Source organism: Canis aureus, chromosome 36, assembly GCF_053574225.1.
Source record: "Canis aureus isolate CA01 chromosome 36, VMU_Caureus_v.1.0, whole genome shotgun sequence".
Lineage (NCBI taxonomy): Eukaryota > Metazoa > Chordata > Mammalia > Carnivora > Canidae > Canis > Canis aureus.
This window is the reverse complement of record NC_135646.1, coordinates 7,754,821-7,773,799: the sequence shown is the minus strand read 5'-3', so window position 1 is coordinate 7,773,799 and position 18,979 is coordinate 7,754,821. Positions and strand designations below refer to the sequence as shown.

The 18,979-nt window shown below is 40.7% G+C and overlaps 1 protein-coding gene across 2 annotated transcripts in view; it reads left to right on the top strand.

Annotated features, from left to right (window-relative positions):
- Positions 1-18,979, top strand: part of XRCC5 (X-ray repair cross complementing 5) — an 89,937-nt gene that overhangs the window by 63,287 nt on the left and 7,671 nt on the right. For both annotated transcript variants that reach the window (XM_077885209.1, XM_077885210.1), the window contains exons 17-19: positions 12,718-12,827; positions 14,741-14,837; positions 16,522-16,589. In XM_077885209.1, coding sequence (XP_077741335.1) covers positions 12,718-12,827; positions 14,741-14,837; positions 16,522-16,589 — 275 coding nt within the window. The remainder of the gene's footprint in view (positions 1-12,717; positions 12,828-14,740; positions 14,838-16,521; positions 16,590-18,979) is intronic.

Genomic DNA, 18,979 nt, shown 5'->3' with positions numbered 1-18,979 from the left:
CCAGGTGCCTTGACAATAGGGATTTTAGTATATGAGTATAGGTCAGTAATTATAGATTTGGAAAGTATATAGGTTCATTATTCCTTGCTTTCATTTGTTTCTTCTTTTGTGCCATTTTTCTCAAACATGATTTTATTTTGTTTGATTCATTATTTGTCTCATACAGTGAGAAGAAAATATATGGAATAACTAAGGTTGGATTATTCTGTAATCATCTCCATTTCTAATTACTCTTAGATGGACTGTAATGAAGCCAACGAGACTTATACATTTAAATTTTAAATGTATAGGTTGAGAGAGAGAGGGTTGAATGTAAAAAACAGAGATAAGATTTGCCTATAGCAAATCTGGTTCCCATTGGTAGTCTTTCCTGAGTACAGTGGGTGAAACTAAGTAATTTGAAGGTCCCTTTTTAATGCAGCCCTTTAAGTATATGAGTAATAAACAAAAAAATAGATGATGCAAAAAATAAGAAATAAAGGGGTCATGAAATAGAAGTATTCTGAGTTTCACCATCAGTAAATGCCAACCCATGAAAAATCTCTATCCATTTAAGACTCATTAGAAATAGAAACAATTGTTTATTGCTCCCTAGACTTCTCCTCGTTAAAAAATAAGTACATATTGATTGGAAAAATCAAATAGTAATAGAGTAGTACCTAAAAGTTAAGAAGTCTCCTTCATTGTCCCCGCCTCTTCTCTAATACCTCCCCAAACTCACATTCTGTCTTGCTTTCTTACTTTCTCCTCACGGGAGTAACCCTGTTAATCCCTGTCAATGTTCTGTGTTATAGTCAAGATAGTTAAGGATCTGACTCAAGATCTCAGCTGAGCTCATGATCTCAGGGTTGTAAGCTTGAGCCCCACGTCAGGCCCCATGCTGGGTGTGGGTCTGCTTTAAGAGTCTCCCTCTCCCTTTGCCCCTCCCCCCCCAAAAAGAAGTGGTATTGTCTCCACACACACCTGCACACATCTCTTTCACAGCCTGTTACTCTTTGTATATGTATTTCCCCCTCCATAGATCTTTATTTTCACCATTTCTGTCTCTGTAAAATTAAAGTGAAGGGAGGTAAGAAAAAAGTTCTAGACTGTCCTTTCCCCTTAGTGATAACCAGTTCTAAAAATGCAGTGTGTGGGTTTAAGTTGAAGGAATTCAAAAAGATATCTTCCATTCTTTAGAGGCATTAGAGGAGTAAACCAATGAGGCTCAGGCCATGCGTTCATCCATTTAGCAAATGACCAACATCCTACTGTGTGCTAGTCATTGTGGCAAAACACAGACAGTAAACAAGAAAATAAATGTCAAATGGTGATAAGGACTTGTGTTCGTTTCCAAGGGCTCTGTAGCAAGTGCCACAAACTGGCTGGCTTAAAACTACGAAAATTTATTTTCTCACAGTTGGGGAGGCTAGAATTCCAAAGTGGAGGTGTCAGGAAGATTGGTTCCATCTGAGGACTCTGAGAAGAATCTGTTCCATGCCCCCCTCCTAACTCGTGGTGACAGCTGGCTGTCCTTGGTGGTCCTTGCCTTGTAGACACGCCACTCCAGTTTCTGCTTTCTCCTCTTCACATGGAGCTCTCTCACTGTGTGTGTGTGTCCAGATTGCCCTCTTAAAAGGACACCAGTCATATTGGATTAGGGCCCATTGATTATATCTGCAGGGACCCTATTTCCAAACAAGGTCATATTCTAAGGTTTTGGAAAGGGCATAAATTTTCAGAGAACGGTATTCAACTCATGACAGCTCTACAGAAAAAGTTAAAACTGGATAGTGGGATAGCGAGTGCTGCAGTGAGATGGGCTTGTGACTTGATTTAGAGGATCAAGGAAGGCTCACTTTGGGGGTATCATTTGAACAGAGAATTGAGGAAGGTGGAGGAGAGAACCTGTTATCTCTGGGAAGAACTTTGCAGACAAGAGGGAGCAGTATGCTCCAGAAACGATGTGTTTGGCTTCATCTAGGAGCATCAGGGAGGCTAGTGCGGTTGAAGGAAAGAGTAGAGATGATAACAGGGGGTAGGTGGGGTACATATCACACAGGGCCTCCTGCTTTTAACTCTGAGTAAAATGGGAACAACTGAGGAGTTCTAGGTAGAGGTTGGTCTGACTGACTTATGTTTTAAAAGTGCCCTGGCTGCCATGTTGAGAATGGGCATGGTTGAAGTAGACAGATGAGTTAGAAGGCTACTGTAGTAATGCAAGTGAGAGAAAGTGAGAAGTCAGACTTTTGATACACTTTAAAAGTAGAATTGGTAGGTTTTACTGACTGTTTGAATGTAAGGTGTTGAGGGAAAGAAACAAGGATGACTCCCCCAAGTTTTTTGGTCTGAGCAACCAGAGGGAATTGGTATTTACTGAGAAGGGAGAGACCTGCTAAGTTGATTATGCAGGTTTGGACTTCAGGAGGCGTCTGGGTTCTAAATACAAATCTGGGAGAAGTCACCTACAGATGTTCTCTGAAGGCATGAGACTGGATGGAGGAGGTCTTTGAGAGGGGGAGAGGTGTGGTGTCTAGGGCACAAATAGTTCATCCAAGGCAGAAGGACACAAGACAATGTGGGTGCAGATGCAGGTGGGTGATTAATTTGAGGAGGAATTCATAGACTAGTTGGCATAACCTGAGCTCTACAGAGTCAGACAGAGAGCGCCCAAAGAAATGTATCTCAAATAATTCAACAGCCTAAGGTGTCCTGTTGCTTTCAGTTGCAAATAGAACTTTCCCCAGAAGTAAGGTTTTTTGATGCTGCTGTTGTTTTGTCTTCTGAGTTGACTATTGATGAGCATTTCTGGCCACTCTGTGCCCTTTTGTAATTCTCTTCTAATTTCTAAACATTTTCTGGATCTCTTTCTTTCCATCCTAACTACCAGTATCCTAATTCAGGCTTTCATTACTTCACCATTAGACAGTTAGAGCATCCTGTATTAATTATCCTCAAAGTTCTTGTTCAACTCATCCCATATGTTGGTACAGATTTAGGTTCCTTTTTTTAAAAAAAAATATATATATTTTTAAGTAATCTATACCCAACAAACTTCCAACCCTGAGATCAGGAGTTGCACACTTCACTGAGTGAGCCAACCAGGTGCCCCCACAATTAGTTCCTTAAAGCATAGATTTGATTAAGGGTCAGCCCTTCTTAATCACTCCCTATGTCTTTAAAGTTAGTCCCCCCTTTGAAGGCTTTCCACAACCTGGTTCCTCTCTGCCATTGCAGACCCATCTTCTACAGGCCTCCTCTATGAACTCTACTCAGACCAAGCAGTATTCCTGCTGACACACTTGTGGCATTGGCTTTCCTGCTTCTGTATATCTGCTCATGATACTCCTTCCACAAAGAAGGCTCATTCTTTTTTCTCACCCCCAAATCCCACTCTAAAGAGATGCTTGTGATTTAAGAGCCTGTATATCCTGGGACACCTGTGCCTAGTAGTAGTTCTCTGGTAGTGTGATACATTGTCAAAGATGTTGCTGTTGTCTGCCCTACAGGAACAGATAACCTCCATCTGTTTTTATGTTCTCTGATGATTGCTGACTAGTAAGTTTTCTGTTTCCATTGTTAACTTTAATGAAGCAGTGCTTGGGAATAATAACACTTTGAATTTTTGACAGCAGAATTCATTTTCAAGTTGCTTGGATCAATTCATAAATCCTAGCCCCACCGAAGGAGAAGTGGAGAAAAATAATATCTCAATATTTTGAGCTCTATAATATTATGCAACTTTCTTCACAAAATCAAAAAAGGGGGGAAAATGAAAAAGGAAGGATCTGAAGGAAAGATACCATATAAACACAGGGCATCATTATTTATCAATGTTCAGAAAGATTCACTACATGAAATATAATTATTTTAAATTTCCTGGTACTTGATATGTCCTTTTAAGAGTGACTCGGATTCTCCAGGCATCATAAGACACCGTGTGCCACACCCCACCTCCATCGTCCACAAAAGCACATTCAAGCAGTGGCTGCCTGCCTCTCTCCTTTCTGTGGAGCCTGACTCACCACTCACTGTATCTCTTCAACTGATAACATGAATTTCAATTCCATTCAATTACCAACTTTTAATTGGATCCCATTGCCAGATTGGTCTCCTGTTCCAGAGTGTTTCCTCTTGGCTGCACTGTTACTATGGCTACTTGGTTCCTTCTACTTACTTCCTGCATTAGGTTGATGACATCTACTGTGGTATGAAGCTAGACAGATAACTGTAAAATTGCTACAGTACCAAACACTGTCATCTTGCATCCTGCCTCCCTCCTACTGCCCATCTGGAATGGGATCAAGTCTAGATGGTAAGGTTAGTAATTCTTCTATATTACTTTTATTTTAGGAAGCTTCACCAAGTTTTAGAGTCAGAAAATTGTGGAGACGCTCTTTCTCTGCCTTCTCTACTCCCTAGCCCCACCCTAATAATACGTACTTCCAAGCATATGGGTTATACATTATAGAAAGGAGCCATAGAAGTCCCTTCATTTGATGAAAAAGTCTTCCTGTAGCTTCCTCTTTTTTTTTTTTTTTTTTTAAGATTTTACTTATTCATGAGAGACACAGAGAGAGAGGCAGAGACACAGGCAGAGAGAGAAGCAGGCTCCATGCAGGGAGCCTGACGTGGGACTCGATCCTGAGTCTCCAGGATCAGGCCCTGGGCTGAAGGTAGCGCTAAACCACTGAGCCACCCGATTTGGGGTTTTAAATGAACTCCGTTCTGGAATTGGGGAAATTAGTTACACTTAAAAAAAAAAAAAAAAAGGACATTCTTTGGTTGTTAGCAAACTGCTGTATGCCCTGTATATCCATAAATATTCATTGATAACCTTCAGGTTTTGTGGGACATGTTAACTGGGCCTTTAATGGTTAAATTGAGTGTTGTTAATAAAAAAACAAAAAGCATAGAATGCCATGGAACCCACCCTTTGACCAGGAAACTTGAAATTTTACAGCTAATTCAAGAACAGACCTGGTTTTACACCAAAATTATTTAAGATGATAAATAGTATTCATCCAGAAAGAAAAATATTGGTTATAATGTTCTCTTGTGGAGAGAACATTACATAAAGTGAGCTTAACCACCAGTGGGCTTGCTGGATGCCATTTTTCTAGTTTCTCATTAGCTCATACTATCACCTTTTCTCTAGAGAGCTAAGATCAAGAGACTTTCAGTGTCATTCTTCCTGTGGCTAAAAAGCAGGACTCACAGCTCAAATAAACACAAAAATAAAATGAGAGGGATCTCAGAGTCTGCAGGAATGGGTTCTGACAATAAAGACTTTGCATTTACTCTGCTCCTTGTGCCTGGGGTTTTAATTTAACACATCAATGAAAAGGCAGCATTTAAAAGGGGGGGAAACACCCAGCAGGACCTACTTTTATTAGTGCAATTTGTAAGAAATTACTGCATTTAATGAGAAAATCGTTAAGCATGAAAAAAATGGGCTGTGACTGAACTTGTGGAGCTTAAATGGTGAGGTTTTAATTGAGTTTTTTTAGTTAATGGTAAGAAAAAATAATAATACAAACCCCACCAAAGCTGTATCCCTGCTATTGAGGTGGTCAACATTTTATATACCTTCGTTCAGTCTCCTGTGCCACTGGTCATGTGTGATCCCGTGGCTGTGGTGCTGTGCTGTGGGGTTACGGCCGGTTTCTGATCGCAAAAGGGAGGCAGGCAGCTTCTTTCTATCTGCTCAGTGAGGAATTCTGGGGCCACTAGGCTTGCAGAGCAGTTTCTCAAAGGTGGAAAGATGAGGGAAGAGGCAGAGAGCAGGACAGCGCTGCGTCTACTTCACGGTTTGCCTGCTGAAAAATAAGACATTCGAACACCATTTACAGGTTCATAAAGCTTATGCTTTTTTCCTAATTCTCAAGATTATTTTGTTCCACCCATTGATTTCTTTTTCCCCCAACAAAAATATTTCATTAAAGACCACAAAACTAAAACGAGGAATACCAGACCAAGGAGTACAAACATTGAGGTCAGGTTCCGCCTGGGGTCTTGGATCCAGATCCAGCCTCTTCTGGAAAGAGCAGCAGAAAAGGACCTTTAAGAAATAAGTCAGCATATCTTTTGTCATGTAGAGGAAAATATTTAGGATCTCTTTTTTTGTACTTAAATTTTCAGAAGATCATTGACTTCTGTGAAAGAAGAGAAACAACATGGGAAGGGTTCAGTCACTTCAGTGTTTCTGGTTTGTCATAATCTACACAGTTGTGTGGCCGCTGTTCCCTGGGTTTCACGCTGTTAAACCTTAGGGAAAGGGAGATGTATGTAGCTGGAAAGATGTTTCAAGTAACAGGAAAATCTTTTTTTTTTTTTAACATAATTCTGGTTTTATAGAAGTATGCTTTGTATATACATATATATATTTTTTAATTTTTATTTGAGAAAGAGATGAGAGTATAAATGAGGGCAGTGGGGGTGGGGGGGTTGGTGGGCAGAGGGAGAAGGAGAAGCAGACTCTCTGGAGCCCCAGTGTGGGGTCCATTCCAGGACCCTAGGATCATGACCTGAGCTGAAGGCAGATGTTTAAACAACTGAGCCACCCAGGAGTCCTGCACGTGTATATATAATTTTACATATATATATGTACTGGGCTGGGAAGCGCCTTAAATAAATGACTGTGAACCTTTTCAGTAACTTTCTGTTGAATGTCATTGTATCCTGTTTCACTAGAAAGGACAGAAAAAAACCTATACATTTTATCTTCCCTTATTGTTTAAAGAATACTTTGTTAACTTTGCATTTGCAAGATATATCCAGTGCATAAAATGGGGCGTCCCTGTGTATCGGCCCATAGTACCAACTGTCTTGAGTGGCCCCTAGATCCACTCCTCACCCTTCCCCTGTGTGCACCAGATCTGAGGGGTGGAGGCCAGGGGGACAGAACTAGCCCCTGCAGGTTCCATTTTCCAGCCTCCCATGATTGCTAGCCTCCAACAGGGTTCAACCAACAGGAAACCCTGGTGGGAAACTGGTGGGAGGTGAGGCAGGGGGGAGAAGCCAGAGTATTTCTTTCTTCCTCTGTGTCAGGCAACATCTCCAACATCTCCTCCATGGCTTCAGCTCCCCTCGGACAGGCCCCTGAGCTCTAGTCATTATACCTCCCTCTTCTGTTTTCTACCCCTACCCTGCACTGCCACGGGACGCTAAGGGCTTCTTGCTGTTTCTAATCTCTGGGTTACAGCACCATTCTCAGTTGGTTTTACAGCTCTTCATCACCTGGGTAACAAATTGTCTGCATTAAATTTCCTTTGTTAAGTATTCAGAGTGATTTCTGTTTTTCTGGTTGGACCCTGACTGATAGATGCACAGTGCCTACCCATGATGACCAATTTATATCATGTAGTAAAGAGACATAAGCCTGTTGGCGATCCATTTCTGTTCTAGTTGCCTGTATTAAAATACAGGCTCATTTTCTTGTCAGGCAAATGTTTCTTATATAAGTTTCTGGCTTAAAACGGTGATTTTACTTACGTGAGCATTTAATCGGTGGCAGACTGGACTACTTGTTTTTGAGTTTTATTTGCCGATAGATATTATTCTTTTATTCTCTTAATTACTGACCTGACCATATATTTATTTAAGTGCTTAAATTATACCATCACTTTGTTTTATGAAGATACCTCTGTCGTTGTGTAAATCTGTTCTTAACATTCAAAAATAATTTAACTGCCAATTTCTGTAAAATGTGAACCCCTTCAATAAGTACAGTTCACATGAGGCATTGAGATAGTGAGAAGGATTAAATTGGGAAACATCCTGAATGATGCCTGGGTTGAGCAAAATCATTTGAGACGGTTTTACAGCCCTTTATATATATTGTGTGACAGATGAGCAAACCCACTGCTGCTTTGGCTCTGTCCAGTGAAGGGGAAAAAACCCACAATAACTGACTTTCATTCTGTTGGAAACATCTTTGCAGAGAACAGGTAGTAAGCAAATGTCAAGTCAGAGGCTGACAAGCACATGGCCCTGAGTCTTTAGGCCTTTGAGACTGTACATTAAGAGAGGTGATTCATTTTCAGGGATTTTCAGTGGTTTTGAATATTTTCTCTAGAGAGGGAGAATATACATTTCAGATTAAACAAAAAATACTCTGCCATTTTCCCCATACATGACACTTTTCTATCTGGGTTGCTTTTTTAATGTAACACTGAAGTATTATTGAGACTAATTTTGTGTATTAACAATCTGTACATGTGTAAGATGCTGGGTTAATATATAATGCTCATATTTAAAACCTCAAAGTCCAGACCTTTTTTTTTTTTTTTTTAAAGATTTATTTGAGAGAGAGCATGAGCAGGGGGTGGAGAGAGGGAGAAGCAGGCTCCCCGCTGAGCAGGGAGCCCTATGTGGGGCTGTATCTCAGGGCCCCGGGATCGTGACTTGAGCCGAAGGCAGGTGCTTAACCGACTGAGCCACCCAAGTGACCCAAAAGAATTATTTTATTTTTCAGGGTAATTTGCTTTTATTTTATTTTTAAAATTCTTTTTAGAGAAGGAGGGGCAGAGGGAAAAGGAGAAAGAATCTTAAGCAGGCTTCATGCTGGGGCTCGATCTCATGACCTGAGCCAAAATCAAGAATCAGACGCTTTACTGACTGAGCCACCCAGGTACCCCTAGACCATTTTGATTTTGAATGCTCCTTGAAATAAATGATGTCCCTTGCCTTAAGATGGATGGTCCTTTCAGTGGCCATCTTTTATATTAGCTACAATGAGTATTATTGAGCCTCTGACTAATTCTGAAAAGCATTTTGGTAAATTGTAGTTGGGGCTGTGATTTACTGAGTATGAAGACAGACAGGCCATTCCATACCCTATAATTGATGTAGAAGCAGTGATGAGCACTGTGATGATCGGCATTTCCCTTCTGTGGCGTGGGGCAGATGGGGGCTTCAAAAGCATCATCTAGCCAAAGTAGAATGTTATTTTTGTCAACCATTTCTGCATTTTACTTTTATTTAAAATGGCAGGAAATGTGAAGTGCCACCAAACTTTGGAAGGGAAGTCTTGTCTACAACCCACTGTGATACTCAGTATGTTAAAACATCATCCATCACAGCTATTTGCTGGTGTTAAATGGTTCATGATAGTCAGTGAACCACAAAATAGTCTGGATAGACCAACAGAATTTGGAATCATGGGCCAGTTGCACAGGCCATGTACTGATCATTCCTGGAAGGGCAAAATCTGGTTCTTTGTATTCATTGGATTTATTGCAAGTTTGGAGATGTTTATCTCCCTGTGTTTTGAACTTCCTAGAGAAAAAGACAGTCTAACATGTAAATAAGAAAACTTAATTCAGTTAGGCCCACAAATACATAAGAACTTGATTCTTTTTTTTTTTTTTTTTTTTTTAAGATTTATTTTTTAGAGAGAGATAGAGCGAGTACGAGCAGGGGGGAGAAGCAGATTCCCAACTGAGAAGGGAGCCCAACTTATGGCTCGATTCCAGAACCCTGAGATCATGACCTGACCCAAAGGCAGATGCTCAACCACTGAGCCACCCAGGTGTCCCCCTGCAGTTCATTCTTAAAAAGAAAGTAGATGTTGAGACTCCTACTTCCTTTTTTTTATATCCCCTCTTTCCTATATCATCACTGCAAATGGATTATTGGCTTTTGCTTTTGCTTTCAGTCTCCTAAATACTTTCCTCTGTAAGATGGTAACCGTGTGTGTGTGTGTGTGTGTGTGTGCGCGCGCGCGCACGCGTGTGTGCACACACCATCATATGTCAAGACAAAATGGGTCAGGAAACTTTTTTCCAAAGCCGTTCAGTCCCTATTTAGTTGATCTATGGGTTCCCGGATTTAAGGACTCCCTAAGCTTCAGTACCTAATCCTTTGTACTTTTTATACTTTCTCTTGCAGTCTTTATGTCACAGTTTGGACACACACAGACAGCTCTCCTCTTTAATCTCTTAGCATCTGTGATGCTGTACCCTCCTGGTTTTTGCCTACCACTCTTTCTTAGCTCCCTTGTCAGTTCCTTTCCCTCTCTATGAGCTTGGTCTTTAGCCCTCCTCCCATGCAGTTGCTCTGGAGCAACTCCATCCTGCCTCAGGACCCTCACACAGACTGTTGTCCTCTGGGACCCCACCCCTCCAGCCTTCCCCTAGCTGATTGTTCCTCCTCCTCCTTCCCCTCCTATTTGGACTCCATGTGCTAGACTATTTGCTTCTCTTCAGACATACCTGTGCTTTCCCACCTCTCCTCTTCTCCTTTGTTCATTCGGTTTTCTGCTGTATGATGGTCAACTGCTGGTTTTCATTGCCCAGCAAAAAAAAAAAAAAAAAAGCCACATTCATTTATGAAAGTTTCCTATAATCAGTCACCAAAGATTTTAAAAAATTCACATCAGCAGATATGTTTCCATACCAGTCATAGTCCTCTTCACATTTACCCCCTGTTATTACTTTTGTATACGTTATATCCCCTCTTAGACTGTAAAATCCTTAAAGGCAAGGGCTTCATCTTCACCTTAATCATGTCTTCCACAGAATACACTCCAGGGTCTACCCTGTGACAGTTACACAGGAAATAAATAGTAGGTTAAGTTACTGAAAATAATCACTACATCAAGAGAAACATTTACACTGTGGCTCACTTAGGTCCCTCACTCTCATTTCAAAAGAAATGAGGAACATTCGTGTCTGGATTACTACCCATGGCCTGTGAAGGCTCTTGTGCCTAGATCCATAACTCCGGGTGGTTTCACATCCGCCTCTCAGAGCCAGCAGGCTGCCCTAAGTGGTGTAGGGCCCCAGTCAGACCCTTCTGTCACTTCCCTTCTCCAAGCTGAAGAAGGAGGTAGCTTCTGTTGCCTTGAGATTCTTGTTGGCTTTCCTCTCTGCCTACCCATCAGGGCTGTGTTATTTACCTTGCTTAAAAAGACCCATCCGAACATCCTTTCTCTCCTTTGAATGTTGGGTATTAATTCACCACTGTGGGATACATTGGTAAAGATTTCAGAATTGAAAGGAAGAAATTGTTTCTTTAATCCCTCAAGTTTGCTAAGTACTTTATTATAATGGAGATCCTACTCTCCTAGTTGGTGGATATTTTTCTCTTGCTGCAAAGTTATTATATTAGGAAATACTTTGTCCAGTGTGTTTTGTTTTTAAGATTTTATCTATTTAGTATTTGACACAGAGAGAGAGCACAGAGAGAGAGCAGGCAGAGGCAGTGGGAGAAGCGGGCTCCCTGCTGAGCAGGGACCCTGATGCTGGGGTTGATCCCAAGACCGAGGATCATGACCTGAGCTGAAGGCAGACACTTAACCAACTGAGCCACCCAGGCACCCCTGTCCAGGTTTTTGGTTTTGTTTTGGTTTTGTTTTGGTTCTTATTTTAAGATTTTATTTATTTAGAAAGCTCATGTGAGTTGGAGGAGGGGTAGAGGGAGAGAGAATCCCAAGCCCAAGGTGGGGCTTTATCTCATGATCCTGAGACCATGCCTAAGCCAACATCAAGAGTCTGATGCTCAGCCAACTGAGCCATCCAGGTACCCCACTTTGTCCAATATTTTTAATCCTTTCCATAGGCTGTAGGGTCCTTTGGAAGTAAGTTGATGGTACTGAGTTTCATGTCTTTCCTAAAACATTGAACAGTACTCAGGTCACTGTGATTCAGTTAGTAGCCTCAAGCCTTTATAGGCAAGCCTTGAAAGTAGTTTCATTAGTATTGTGCATGTACCCATTCCTAACTCTTAGGATGCTCAGACGAGGCTGTGGTTGTGGTCACACCTTGACCGTTCAGCATAAATTGCCCGGCCACCCAGCAAATGAGTGGTTTCAGGGCACGAGTGAGAGTGAGCCTTTATGCCGTGAATGTGTACATCTCCTTGGTTTGTTCTCTACCAGTTGTAAGGGGCAGTTTCAGTCTGCTTAGCAACTTACATTCCCTGAAGACTTTATGTTGCTATTTTCCTCTGCTTTTTTTCATCCTGAAAAATATTTGTTTGTGAGGCAGCCTCAAGTTGCAACCCATCTTAAAAACAATAACATTATTAATGCATTTCCTCCTTCTGTAGAATTTATGACATTGCTTGCTAACAGTTATTGTTTATTAAGTATTCATGGCTTGTAGAGTGCGGAACAACAGAGAGAATATCAGGTTCAGCCAAGGGCAGAAGATAATGTAGCAATGATTCCTCATTCTAAAGGAATAGTATTAAATTAAGACAAGGGCTGGTCTTTTCTAATTTGACCTATGATTGGTAGAAGATGGGGTGTCCCTGGCTCATTACCCTTCTCCGTCTGGCACTGTTTGACGTTTATCATGAGTGAGATTAGGTGAAGGACTAGGGGATCTGTTTTCTATGACTATATCAGGAAAGACAGTTCCAAATTATCCAGATGGCCCCTAAATTCTGAGGGGAGAATAAAAAGCAACAACAATTTTTTAAAACACCATTTAGTATTAGTCCCATAAGGAACATTTAGCTGTAAGTCTAAACACTTTAGAAATTACATCTTATTTCTTGGCAGATATCAGTAAGTATTACCCAAACTTTTCAAATACAGACTTTCAGAATCAGCATTTTGCGTCTCATCTGCCCTTCCCATTCCCCCACCACCACCAAAAGAAGAATAGCTTTTGTGCATACTGACCATGAGGCTTCTGAACCATAATACATACAGGCACACAAAGCATATACTCTCTCTATAACCAGTGTCGCTCAAAATGAGGACAATAAGTTTGTTGTCTTATGTTCTAGCAAGTTGCCAGCTGATAAGTCGCATAGAACAGTTTCTGGATACTAATGAGACACCATATTTTATGAAGAGCATGGACTGCATCACAGTCTTCCGGCAGGAAGCCATTCAGGTAACACTATCCTATACGCTGTTGTCCTCTTCCTAAACAGCCACCATCAAAGGGGAGACATACAGCACCGAACAAGTAAGCACGGGCTTTGGAAATAATTGTTCTTATGGTGAATAGCAGTGTTTGCCAAGAAATGCCGAAATGACTATCTTTTTACTATCACTGTCGTTTCTGAGGGGGCATAAAGCTGGGTGGGGTAAATGGGATGCTTCATCCCTGGGAGTTAGCTGCTTATTACATCATAGCCATGACTGCATGATTTCTATTTATGGAACCAGGGAAATTTTCATTGTAACCTCTGGTGACCCATTCATTAAAGGACTGGCTATTTTAAAGAAATTGATAGAAAATATATATTGGTGTGATTTTTGAGAAGGATATTATGAAGATGGGTGTGGGGATCTGGAATGCCAGGAAATATTAAGAATGCTGAAAATTAATTACTCAGAACCACACCTCACTTTTTGTGTGGGTTTTCTGTTTGTTTTATTAGGAATTTTGAAAAAACACTGTGAAAATCTTGCAAATTATTTCTGGGCTTTTATATGTAAACTCTAGGCAAGAGTGAGCAAATTTAAATTAGAAAGTATATTTTTAAAGCAGGCGCAGTTGTAGTGTATGTTCTCATGTGGGTGCTTATTAAGTATTGGCTGTGTGAGTTAATTCTTGCGTTGTTTAGGTTCTTACAAAGAATGATAAGAAAATGAGAAAATTGTTAAAATTAGAAGATTCAGGAGTAGATGATCCAAATGCCCTATAGATATGGGCAAAGAGAGTCAGTGTAAGACAAGGATGTCCCGAGTGGAGAATGATCTGGTGTAAATGGGAAAAGGTAGTGAAAATGTCTTGCTTTTTTAGCACTACCCCGAGCTAGATAGAGCACCCAGTAACACCTCTCTGCACTGTTGTCACCACGTGTCCTTGAAATTACCCGGTCACTCGATTTCTTAAAAAAAAAATAAAAATTTTTAAAAAGCCAGGGAGAGATGGAAGAGCATCAGGAGACTCTAGAGACATTTTAGACACTCTTAACGTGGAGACCTTTTCTAACTGCAAAATCTATAATACACACGAGAAAGGAAAAGGGCTTTATAATTGGGAAAATGTGAATACTGACTGGTTATTTACTACTGTTAAGGAGTTATTACTAATTTTTTGGTATTTTTAAAAAAAAGAGTCCCTCTCTATATTTTAGATACTGCATACCAAAATATTTATAAATGACATAATGTGCTTGGCGTTTGCTTCCAAACAATCCGAGGGCTGTGGGAGATGGTAGGGGAATAGGTAGGGCAAGACTAGCTGAGGTGACAGTTACTGAAGCTGGGTGATGGGTATATGAGCATTCATGAAACTCTTCTTTTTTTGTTTGACTTTGTCTATATGGAAGAAGGTTAAAAAGCACAGCACCAGGCCACTGAAAAACTGGTGTGGCTCTGAGCAGTCATGTACCTTTCACAGATGGGAGGTTCCCAGCAAACAAAGCTGAAATTGGAATGCCAGACCAAATCTCTTCGTTTACCAGAGAAGGATATTATATATCATATATATATGTATGTATGTAATAAAAATATATATTACATATATTATATAATAAAATATGTATATGTATTAAATATTAAAATATGTATATATTTAAGACTTTATTCATGGGAGATATATAGAGAGAGGCACAGACATAGGCAGAGAAGCAGGCTCCCTGAGGGCAGTGTGATGTGAGACTCAATCCCAGGACCCCAGGATCATGACCTGAGCCAAAAGCAGATGCTCAACTACTGAGCCACCCAGGTGCCCCTATATATTTTTCTTATAAATAACAGTGGATTCAGTGTATATAGCCCTTTTTCCTAGGAATGACTTGTTTCAGTATTTGCTCTGACCTGACACCTCTCTGTCCCTGCATGCCACCACAGTTTTCAGAAGAGCAACGCTTTAATGATTTCCTGAAAGCTCTTCGAGAGAAAGTGGAAATGAAACAGTTAAATCATTTCTGGGAAATTGTCATTCAGGGTAAGGTGTCTTTTATCATTTTCTCCAAATATCTTCTGCCATTTTTTCTAAATCCAGTGAGTGAAAAATCTTGCTTATTAGTAAGTGCAAAAAAAGAAGTAATAAATAAGTAAACATAAAAGTCCCATCTTGAAATTCTGTGTAGCATGACCCATTTCCAAGATGGTACCTCTCAATCTGTTGGAAGAACCTATATGGGCAAACATTGCCCCCTTTCTCAGATTCTTGGACTCTTCCATTCTCCTGGACCCACAGCACTGTCCCTGACCTCACCCACATTTTGCCCTCCTGCTACTTCTCATTAGCATGTTCTTAGGCTTTCCATAGCAGCAGACCAGCATTTATTCACAGTGACCAGTGCAAACTCAGCCTAGAAAGAAAGCGACACACAATCTTTCAGTGTTAGGCTTGATGTTGGATCGCCTCCATTTTTTTTTTTTCACCTGACTTGATTTTCCTTCAGAACCAGGTATAAGATATTACCTATTAAAAATACCTCTTATGAAAACAGTGATGTTGAAAATTATGAAACTTTTCACTTGAAGTGGGGCCCTCAGATTAGTTTCGACCTGTCTTTCTCTGCAAATTCTGTAAAAAAGGAGTTGCATATCTACCTATCCAGCTTCTAAGGGCAGCTTTTCATCACTCAGGCAACTATTTTCCTGACAGTTAATTTTTCAGCCCTTTAACTTCTACACTGGGGAGCAAAAGCAATTAGAATAGGTGGTGAATGGGGCTTACTCAAATCACTTTGGTGTCTCTGCTGTCGACCAGGTAGATGAAGGAGATTGGTTTTGGTATTTATTGATTGCCTCCAGCATATTGTTTGCTGAAAAGAAACTTACAGGACATACACAGGTACATATTTTCTGAAAGCTTATATCCTATTGAGAGAATACACATGACCTGTGCCATTTCTAGGTGCAAATGGATGTTAAATATATGTGCTTTTCTGAAAGTGTATCATGCATCGGCCATTTGAGGCAAAAGAAAATCTTAGGAAGAAGAGAAAACTGACGGGTGGATTTCCTATCCTTCATTTGCTCTCACTGAGCTAAAATTGATGTATGTGCTAAATGATAGATACAACCATTGTGAGAGCATGTTTCCTCCCAGCCTTGGGCTTCTGGCCATTCCATCAGTAGCCAGTAACATTACTAGAAGTCAGAATGCCTGCACATTCCTATATTGGGTATCTAATGGGTCTGGGCCAAACTATATAGTCATTCAGTTATTTATTTACTGAGCTCGTGCCATGCACTACATTGAGGGGAATAGAAAGATGAATAAAACCCATTCCCTGCCCTGGAGAAAAGTATGGTCCATTAGAAGAGAGAAAATTCATACACCTAGTTACACAAGGCAAGATATGATGATAGCCTTTTCAAAGGCATCAACAAAGGCATCTGAAAACTGAAGGAGAGATTTAATCAGGGAAGACTTCATGCAGCAAATATCATTTGAGATGTGGCCTTTATTTTACTCAAGCTAAGTGGGAAACAGGATAAGAGGGAAGAACAGTGTGAGTTAAGTGCCTTTACGGTCTTCCATTTCTTATAGAGAAAGCCCCTGTAGAGTTTTAAAAAATCTCCAGTGCAAAGGTAAGAGGGGGTGTGGTAGAGAGGAAGGTACGATTGGGATTGTTTCTTTGAACTTGGGTTTCACTCTGTGAATTACTTTTTAGATGGAATTACTCTGATCACCAAAGATGAAGCTCCTGGAAGTTCCGTCACAGCTGAGGAAGCCAAACAGGTACTAAGGAATAATGCCATCTTTACATAAATTATTGTAATGGATATTATTTTCTTGATGCCCATTCTTCCTTGAAAATTTTAACTTTTAAAGGTAACTAAATTAGTGTACCCATTCTTTTTTTGACCAATTGGCTAATTCCTTACACTGCAGCATTTTTATAGGAGAAATTGTAAACTCCTTCAGTCTTCCATAGACTCTAGTCCCATTTCTAGAACTCACCTGGAACTGTCATTAGCTCTAGAACTCTTGAAGTCCATAGCGCCTTCCAAGTTTATCCAAGACCCTGGTAAAGGCTATGAAATCCAGGCAGCCCAGTGATTCCCACCATGGTCACACTTCAGTCACCTGGGGAGCTATTATTTAAGAAATACTGATGATCAAGCTCCACCTTCAAAGACTCTGGTAATCTGAAATGGGGTCCTAGACAGGGTTTGAGTTCTTAAAGCCCCTCAGGTGATTGTGGTAGGTAGCAAAGTAGAGAAACCTAGTGTTCCAGAGTGAGGCACCATCCAGAGGTGTTTTTAGTAAAAGACCTCATGTATTGACACAAGCAGATCGAGGTCCCTGTTGTAATCTGATTCAGCTATGAGTCAAGTATGTGTGGCTATTGAGTGCAGTGATCTTTCATTAGACCTCAGGTTTGTGATGAAAGCTTAATAAAATTAAATAGAGTACCTCAGAAGTATATGGTTCAGGGGCACCTGGGTGCCTCAGTTGGTTAAAGTGTCTGCCTTCAGCTTCAGTCATAATCCCAGAGTCCCAGGATCAAGCCCCAAGTCACGCTCTCTGCTCAGCGGGGAGCCTGCTTCTCCCTCTATTCCTCACCCTGTTCATGCTCGCTCTCTCTCTCTCAAATAAATAAACAAAATCTTAAAAAAAAAAAAAAAAAAAAAAGTAATGTGGTTCATATAACAAAGACAGCATCCCTGCCTTCTAGAAACTTAATCAGCTACAGGCTTGCAGAGGAAGATAGTGGAGATTCAAAAACATAACTACACACCCTCATGGAGAGCTTGGTCTGGGCTGGCAGACAGGAATCTGTTAAGGAAGTGGCAGGAACAAGGCTGGAAGTATTCATCTTATGGCTAAATTCAGGCCAGATTTTAAAATGCCTTACAGTTTCAACTCAGTAGAGGCATTTGGCAAAAACCATAGTGTTTTTTGGGAAAGAAGTTAGAATATACAAGAATTTGTATTAAGTATACTTTGCCTGGCAAAAACATTTTGCTAAAGAACATGTATGGTCCTGGCTTGCAGGAAGTAAAATCCTGACATTTTAGAAGTACTCTGACATGCTGATTATTGTCTCAGAAGGGGCTCCACTGTGTCTGTACCCTCTTCCACCACAGTCAATACTGTGAATATGTCAGTCCTCTAGAGGATGTCATTTAACTGCTTGATTTTGTTTGTTACTTTATATAGTGGCATGATAATATTTCCCCCTTGAACTAAATATATCATTTAGTGCTCTCCAGAGAGAACCAATAGAATATATATATATGGATGTGTGTGTGTATGAGAGTTGGGGAAAAATTTATTTCTTTTAAAGAATTGGCTCATGAAATTGTGGGGACCGGCATACCTGGAATTTGTAAGGCAGGCCAGCAGGCTGGAAACTCAGGCAAGATTTCTGTATCACAGTGCTGAGGCAAGATTCCTTCATCTGATTGGACGAGGTCTACAAATATGACCAAGGGTGATCTTTACCTCAAGTCAGCTGATTGTAAATGTTGGCCACATCTGCAGAATATCTTCACAGCAATATCCAGACCAGTGTTTAGCACCACAGCTGGGCACTTGGCCTAGCCAGGTTGACACATAAATTAACCATCACTTTGCCTGAAGGTTTATCAGCTTTTGCTAAACAAGTAAAATAAGGCAAATAATTTAACTTTAGTCCATTATTGCTTTTTTTTTTTTTTTTTTTTAAGATTTTATTTATTTGAGGAAGAGAGAGAGTTTGAGCAGGGAAGAGGGGCAGAGGGACAAGCCGACTCTCCTCTGAATGCAGAGCCCCATGTGGGGCCCCATCAGGATCAGGACCTGAGCTGAAGGCAGACGCTCAACTGACTGAGCCTCCCGGGCACCCCAGTCATTGCATTTTAAAGAAATCTGTCACCCAAGTGAGAGTTGAGTACATGTTACTGAGGAAAAAGGAGGGCACTGATCTAAAAAGGTAGTATTTTTCTTCTCAGCCGTGCATCTTAACCGAAGGTGTCCCATAGCTAAGTCCAGAATAGTAGAGAGGAAAGAAATCTGAGAAGGGATGACGTGCTTCTTGCAAACTAACTGAGGCTTGTTCTGTGCTACAAATGCAGTGTCTGGAACTTAGGAGCACAGAGCCCAGCTGTGGGAATCTTAACATCTGTTTGTTAAGCTGCAGGGAG